This window comes from Buceros rhinoceros, unplaced genomic scaffold (genome assembly GCF_000710305.1).
Source record: "Buceros rhinoceros silvestris isolate BGI_N320 unplaced genomic scaffold, ASM71030v1 scaffold6390, whole genome shotgun sequence".
NCBI classification, from domain to species: Eukaryota; Metazoa; Chordata; class Aves; order Bucerotiformes; family Bucerotidae; genus Buceros; species Buceros rhinoceros.
This window is the reverse complement of record NW_010390097.1, coordinates 19,032-27,508: the sequence shown is the minus strand read 5'-3', so window position 1 is coordinate 27,508 and position 8,477 is coordinate 19,032. Positions and strand designations below refer to the sequence as shown.

Below are 8,477 nucleotides of genomic sequence, written 5' to 3'. Positions count from 1 at the left end.
TTCTCCCCCCCCCCCCCCCCCCCGCCCACCAAAAAATGGAATTGTTTCCCTATATGTAAAACTACATTGCCATACTGTAGCTTCTCCCTTCAGGCTAGTAGCCAGTTTCTAACAATTCTTGGAACTGGCTATGTCCCAAGGCTGTCTGCTAATCCCAGAGATAGCAGGTGCCCAAAAGCTGACTGTACTTCTGAAAGTCGTTATATGATTTAGCTACAGCCAGATGCTCTTGGCCTGACATTTGTCCTAGTTGTTTTCCAAATGCTGAATTAATCACACTGTTGCCTATGGGCTGTGATCTCTATTTTTCTAGTTCTAGCCACGCAGCTTACGGAACTCTTGACAAAACGCGAGATGAATCTCCATGAATGCAACCACAGAAATCTGAAAAATCTGAATTTTTCATTCTTTGCATTCCTCCCCCTTCCTTCAAATGACTGTGAAAAAAATTCTAGACAACATAAGAATAAGACAAGTTTATGAAGGTGAAGGCAGATGAAAAAACCTCAGTAGTTTTCTCTTGCCTAGAGAAGTTTCTTAATCACTAAATCTGACAAAGAAGGAGTTTCTTTCTGCTTTCTTTTTTTTCTTGCTGAAGATTGGCCAGCAACTACTTTTTATGGGGAAGTGCATTATATTAAAAATAAGAATATCTTTCTTAGTTTGGGGGGCTGTTTTTAGTGGAATTTTCTTACTCTTTTTGTGTGTAGTCAGGAAAACATAGACTGCACATTTCAGCCACACCGGAGAATTGGATTTATGTTAAAAAAATTTTAAAATCAAACATAAAAACAAGTAGAACCTTTTCCATAAATGCAGCTGCTGCTTTTAGAAGGACTTCTTATCCACCACTTTTACAATTTGACAATCTTCAGAAATCAGATTAGTCCATTTAGGCATTCCTCAAAAAGAACAAAACCTTTAGCAGAACTGGGTGCTTTAGGCACTCTGTGTAGCTTGTTCGTAGTTTCTCCTTACATTCGTTACTGCTTTTTGAAAAATTTTCATTGGTAACAGAGAAGAGAACCAGTGCCAGCAGATGTAGAACTCAGTGCATTGGGAGTGCCCCATTTGAAATTCTATAGAAGACAGGTAATAATTTAGAGACAGGTAATACTTTTTTCTGAGTGCACACCTACTCTCAGAATTGCTCTGGAAAAATCTCTGCAGAAGTAGGAATGATCTCCATTTCTAAGTGGGGTAAAGAATTCTTAACGAAGGACTTAAGGTTATTCTTGGGAATGCCAAGAGGGGAGAGGAAGGAAAATCTTGGTGTTTTCTAATCTCAGAACTTGTCCCTATGGGGAAGTTCTTGCAAAGTAAATCAAGTTAAGATTATGTTAGCACACCTGTGAAAATTTATAGCATGCTAGCTGCTTGATTGACTCTTTATGTAGACACTAGAGTGCACTTCAAAGTGAAATAAGCTTGCACTCATAAAATACGAAGGAAATAAGGTGGTCTGGTGGTGTAAGTTCTGCACATCTAGATTTACTTCATGATAGGTCAGTAACAGCCTTATTCAATGGTTTGGGGTGAAATGGAATTATCTTGTTGGGAAGTCAGGGCACACAGACAGTTGAATTATTCTGATTTAGGAGGTCTGCAGTTTTATTCTGCTGGAAGGGAAGTTCTGCAGAGTTTCCTGATCCCACTTCTTTGGTTAGTGGAATATCTGGCTGTGTGGCAACAGTGTCTCCATCAGCCGACAATGGCTCATAGAACTTAGATAGCATGGAAGGTAAAACAAAAACAAGCAAAACCAAAATAAAATTAATTAAAAGGGGTTTTTAAATTAAATATATGTCCCTTCAAATACTTAGCAGCTACTACAGAATTTTTATTTATAGCTTACTGTTGTCTTCAGAAAGATGAAGAGAGTTGATGGAATAAGAATTAATTATTGTTTCTTCTTTGTGCCATAAATATAAAATGAACTAGAGGATAGTGCAATTTGATTTTCACTAATTGTATTGCTGTGTTTCTCAAAGTTGTTTGTGTCTTTTCCCTTAATAAAAAAACTCTTTATCAGACAAAAGATCAAGGCCATCAATTCTCAGTGCTGAAACTGAAAAGCATCCCACAACAATGTCTTTCAGGTTATAATGTTTGCAGGAAAAGGTTCTGAATTGGAGAGGGCTGAGTGGGTGGAGAGAACAGCATGTTCCCAAAGAAGCATGCTTTGCACAGCTGAAGCATTGTGAACCTTAGCCATAACATAGCGATGGAAGCGGGTTTCATTATTTCTTCAAACTTAATTCTTGCTGCATAATATGTAAGATTGCACTTGAGAAAATGTTGAAAGGTGCTAAGGCTATTTTTTTATTATCAAGTTTACCTTGGTATAAACTAAACACCATTTGAATCAAATGAATTACATTTGACTTGGTTAAATGAGATTCTAGTCTTGTATCTACTTTCCCTTTTTCTCCCTGTTCTTGGTGGCAGGAACAGAAATGAATGTGCTACAATGAAAACCTGTATAGAGAGCAAGAGATAGCCAGTGTTACACAGACTAGAAAGGGCCACGCTATTGGTATAATGCTGATAAATAAGCTGAGTGCTGCATTAGAAAACAGCTTTTGCTGTGTAGAATAAACAAACTATTTTTAGATGTAATGTAAGAAAGAAGAAAGAGCAATGAAGAATACAGAGATATGGTATGCAAGTATAGCTGTGTATTGTGCATGAAATGCATGTTCTGCTTAAGTTTTTATACATGGATAAAATGATAATCAGTTCAGGGTCATTGGAGTCATGTATTTCAAGATGTGTTTTCATAGCAGAAGCTTAAATTTGGTATGATAATTGAAGAAAATATGTCCTTTTTTAAAAAACCCTCTGCTCAGAAGAGAATCAGACCAACTGGGCAGCACATTTTACAAAGCCGAAAAGAATAATTGCAGCCAGTCCTTTCCCTGTCAAGGAATATTATCTGCTAAGCGAAGAAGTGCAGCGTTCTGTCAGTCTACCATCCAAATGCCCAGCATCCACAGTGGGGAAGATTATCCCTATAGCAAATCCAAGCTTTTCTTATTCTTTCCCTGAGAGAGGCTGTGTCCAGGTGTTACACCAACTCTCCTTGAGATGGAATTTGCTGCTTAGAGCCTTAGTGAAGATGAGACACAAAAATGTGCTTCTATTGATTGATTTAAGTCTTAAATGTTCATAAATTTCAGCAAACATTACTGCTGTGTCATCTTGAGCGATGGCTTTTCAGCATGGGATTTGCAGCATGTAACTAGCAGGCTGCAGAAGGTAATTAAGGCAGAGCTTGCACTGACAGACTGGCCACTGCCCTCCCAGGCCACCAGCCTTGTCCCAGGATGTGCGCTCCAGTCATACCTTCTCAATGCAGAGAAAGACAGAAGTCCTTCGATGTGGTGCTCCATTCTGGTACTTGAGGCATTCTCTTAAAGTGACACACTGTGATGTCCACATAGCTACTTCCTTCCTGGCATGCCTGGGTTTCCTTTGTAAGGAAACTGGGTTGCTGAGGGCGAACAGTGAGCAGCCTAGTTCACATCTTAATTGAGGGCCTGGATCAGTGCTTAATGACGCACTAAAGATCACTTTGGGCCCTCAATGTAAATATAGACAAACCTATCATCAGTTGAATTAAATTGACAGTGTAGGGATCTGCACTTCCACTGGGAAAATGTGTAGAGGCTTACAGACCAGAAGGAAGTGAGAATTAATGGGCAAGAGTGATGGTTCAAATTAGAACTATACTACCCCAAAGCATGTGCAACAAGTTGCAGGAAGCACCTTGTGTGGGTGAAGTGAACTTTTATTTCCTTGCAACTCATTACCATGCAACAGAAGGGCCAAAGAGACCAGTGACTTCCCTAATGTTTTAAGCTATCTTCTAGGTTCTGTCATATGAATCAAAGGACAAGGTAGACACTGAAAGGAAAAGGCAGTGGTGCTGTGCTCTTCTGTTTGCGGTTGTATGGCTGAAGGAGCAGCTGCCCTCACAGGGCTGAATGTGCCGTTCCTCAACCTCTTTCCCACAATGTAACACAGAGAAGTATAAATCACACCAAATAATACTAACGAAGGAAACTCCTCAGTCGTCCACAGTTAGTACATCAGCCTCAGGGCTTGAACTGCAGGTCTGTGTTCAAGCTGTGTGAGGCAGAAGGGATCTGAAGTCTCTCCTTTGTGCCTCCAAATGCACTATGGCCCTTTCTTCCTCCATGGCCTGAATTTTCTTCCACTGGGAGCCAGAGTGCAGTGCAAGATGTTGCATACCTGGACCGGCAGTTAGAGCAACAACCGTCTGTGCATTCACAGCTAGGACTGGGAAGCTCTCCCAGCTCTCACATTTCAGACAAAGCCCATACATGTTCCAAACAGAGTTGAAAAAAACCTCTGATTTACGGTACTGTGCCGATAGAGCTATCACCATGTACTGTGTGTGGTCTGGTTTCAACTCTTCCATCTGTTTTCTGACAGCTAAAACATGTTTGAAAATTGCAGTGGATGGCAAGGCTGGGTTTTTCCTTGATCGTAAAGCTAGTTGCGTGAAAAGTGATGCCATGACAAACTCACTGTATGTAATGCAAGATTTTTCTCAGGAAGTATTTTGGGAGAAAAAATCTTTTTTTTTTTTAAATTACCTGAATAATTGACTTACATGCTAGTGATTTATCATTTGACATTAGAAAAACCTTATTTTTTACATCAGAGAAGCGAAACAAAGACAAGCCACAAGTATATCACTTGTACTATATATCTGGATAGTGTGGATTATTTTTGAGAGTATGATGAAAAGCCTTTCAATGAATGAATACCTAATGAAGGAATAAATAGACACCTGTTAAACCGGCATGTGCCTGCCTGATCAATAACCCGGATTATTAAATGCCCATTATCTTTAGAAATGGAAGAATAAGTTATATATCATTTAGAGCTAAACGGAGCCTGTCATTAGAGGGGCTGGATTCCACAGCTGTTTCACACCTCTTCTTTCTGTTTCCTTTCTAACCTGTATATCAAACTGTCAGGGATGGTTTCTTACATTAATTGTTGTAGTTGGATTCTTGGCTGAGGAAGCATTCGTCTAAATGTATCACTTGAAAAAACTCTTTCATTCTGCTCACTGCAGCCAATTGTGATAGAAACAAGTGTTGAAGAGGGTGAGGGTACTCTGATTTTGATACTGCATGATGCATTGTCCTGCCTATCCTGCTGTTTGGAGAGGAAGGGGTGGTTTTAGTGCTAGGCTAGGAGTTAAGAACCTAGGTTCGTGTCCCTACTCTGCAGATGGCCCTGACCTTGAGCAAGGCTTCTACGCTGTATCTCATCTCTGTTTATAAACTAAGGGCAGTAGTGCTCTATAGCTGGGTTGTTCTGAGGACATTTCAGATGTCAGTTAATTGGTACTGGGTAGATGTGACATTTTTGCTGGAACATATTTTCTCTGAAATTTCCATATTGTTGAAAGGGACAAGCAAGTTTTCTGGAATGTTTATTCTCAGACTGCAAGTGAAGACCAAATTATTTGATTGATTTCATCAGGCTGAGCTGTGGAATAATGTTCAGGAATGCAGTGAGTTACTGCAGAGTCTAACTGCCTTTCAGAAAGCATGTGGTGATGAGGGAGGCAGTGTATTGCATTACATTCCTAATTACGTTATCTGCATCCTCTATTAGATACTGCCATTCAATTAAGACTAGACTTTGCTATCCCCTAATAATGGAATCATCCATTCTTACTGTGAAATCACAGCATAACATTAAAACCAGATCACTTGAACAAAGTCACCATGTCCCTCTCCTTGTTTCTCAGTCATGTTTAACATAAGCAGCATTTGATCCTATGTATTTTTACCAATAGCCAAACGCTTAGCAATGTACCAAGAACTTGATTCTGAGGAAGATGAGGCAGCCCCAAAAGGAGGAACTCTATCCCAGCGTGATAGTATCTGCAGCCATCAGAGCATCAAAGTAATCCACAGAAGCCAGAGCACCAAAACTCACCGGCGCACGGGTAGCAGAGCTGAGGCAAAAAGAGCAAGCATACTCTCGAAGCACACTGCATTCAGTAGCCCAATGGTAAGTCACAAGAACTAAATGCACAGTGTTCTGTATCTTGTAATAGAAGTGTGCTGAAAATGGAAAAGTAGAGAAATCTGTAGCACACTGTGTACCCCTTATAGACTTCATCTTGGCATTTTTAATTCTGTAGTCACAGCTGTTAGTACAAAAGCAATGAAGTATTGGCATAGATCTAAATACCTTATCTGTGGGAACAAGCTAAAGATAAAGACAATCTCAAACCTTTGTTTTAGTTATACCTTGATTTTGAAAAGAAAGTGTATGCCTTCTCTTTATCTGCAGACGCTGAGAGTAGCATAAGGTTTGAGATCAAGGATTCTAATTGCTCTGCATATGCCTCTTTTGTCATAGGATTTTAAAACCAAAAAGTGCTGGGTGGACACCTTGTATTCCAATTCTTAGATGCTGTTGACATACACCATAGCATAATTTTCAGTGTGATTCAAGGTTATCAGTGGATCGCTATGTTGTATTTTAAACAACTAAAAATCTTTACATTTCAAAATGTTGGTGAATTTATGTTCTTAAAACTTTGCTTTGTTTAATTTATTTTATACTATTGTAATTCCATGGAAGTTTTATGTGAGCTGAATGATAATAAGAAAGCAGAGATGCCAAGTCTTGTCTATGTAGGTATTTTGCATTGTTGCACTGTTGGCACAAATTCACCCTTAAATTACAAATATACACAGAAAGATGCTCTTTGCACTGATGGAGCTTCTGAGTTCAGTCACTTCCAAGGTACAGTTCTCACACACAGGGTTCTGTGGTTGCTCAGATTCATCAGCTGCTGAGCATCAGCAGATAAAATTCTACTGAAGAAAGAGCCTACAATCTTTTGTATCCTTGCATCCTCCTATCTTAAGAAATACCGGAGTTTGCTCTGACAAGAAATAGATTTAAAAAGCGAAAAGTGCTGATGAAATAGAATGGAAAGTGGCCTGTGTTTCAAAGTAAAAAGACCCATGAATTACCTTCAAATGTGTGAATAGTGGTTATTCTCTAACAAACAATCCAAAATGGTTTAATTTTATTGTGCTGATGTGAGGCTGAGGTTTCAATGTCATTGCTGTCTGATTTTTCCACTCTTTTGGTCTCTGTTAGTGTATGACACTTTTGCAGAGATAATAAACCTCTTGAATTATACAGGAGGGGGGAGGAAGATTAGTATGTAACTCTTCTCCTCTCCACTACCCCTAAAGTAGATAAACATTGCCACTATAATTATCTCTGGTGAAAGAGTTGATAGCACAGTTACGCACATTTACATTTCTGTCAGGTTCTTTGTTAATGATTTATTGTCTAGAATGGCTGTCTTGCAGTCCTCTTCACCTCAACTTTGTGGTGTAAGGCTACCATAAAACTCTTGATATTGACACTGCTTTGGATTATTCGATTGCTTGTTGCTGCTTTGGAAATTTGCAGAATCACAAATATTAATGACTGCTGTTTATTACTAGGAGAAGGACATCACACCTGATCCAAGCTTGTTAGAAAAGGTGAATGAATGTGCAAAGCATCTGGAGGTCATGAGGGGCCATGAACAGCCATTATCCCATCTGAGTCCAGAACTTTGTGACATTTTTGACTTCTTCATCGCTTTGACTATATGTAATACAGTCGTGGTTACTGCACCAAATCAGCCCCGACAGAAGGTGGGTTAAAGAAACAGCAGAAGAGAGATTAAGCTTCTTTTGCAGTGATATTAATTTATCTTGTAAATTAGGGAAATTAAACCTCCGATTTTGTGAGAAACAACTAGAACTAGCTGTAAGACAACTCCTAGAACCGCTGTGTGATTAAGCAGCTTTAGTTAAGCATCAGTTAAATTGAGTATGTCAGCCATTTCACTTACCTTCAAGGTAAGATGTGCTTTTATCAACAATTTCATAACACTTCTGAAACTTTCCAGATTTCTTGTACTGTAACTTATTTAGTTAACGTAAGTGTGTGTGTAAGTATGTGTGGAAACTAATTTTTAAATGTACAACACTTCCCAGAATAGAATATAAGATGTCTGAGAATATTTTGTATGTGTAGATTAAAGTAGGAAAAGGCTGAAACATTTTAAGAAGTTTAAAAAGAGAATATACTTGAAAAACATCATTTAAAATTTTCAAATTATGTAAAAGATGTATCTTAAGTTCATTATGAGAAATAATGATCACTGCTGCTTAAATGGGCCTAAACCAATGTCACTGATGAATGAGAATTTCAAAAACGCAATCCCAAGATGATCTGTAAGACAAAATTATAATGGAATGTAGTATTAAACCTAGCCAGCAGCTGGAATTTCCATTCCAGATAAAATTCTCATATTTGTTTCTGTTCCAGATTGGACTAAAAAGTGAACTAGTCTGCAAGTTTTGTGCCAGGGAAGCATTTGGAGAATGCTCAATTGTGCTGTTTCAGGA

At 38.8% G+C, this 8,477-nt stretch overlaps 1 protein-coding gene across 1 annotated transcript in view; it reads left to right on the top strand.

Moving 5' to 3' along the window:
- ATP10A (ATPase, class V, type 10A) overlaps positions 1-8,477 on the top strand; it is a gene marked incomplete at its 5' end in the record, with an annotated part of 103,192 nt that overhangs the window by 77,918 nt on the left and 16,797 nt on the right. The window contains 2 exons of the mRNA XM_010136469.1: positions 5,843-6,060; positions 7,524-7,718. Of these exons, the coding sequence (XP_010134771.1) occupies positions 5,843-6,060; positions 7,524-7,718 (413 nt within the window). The remainder of the gene's footprint in view (positions 1-5,842; positions 6,061-7,523; positions 7,719-8,477) is intronic.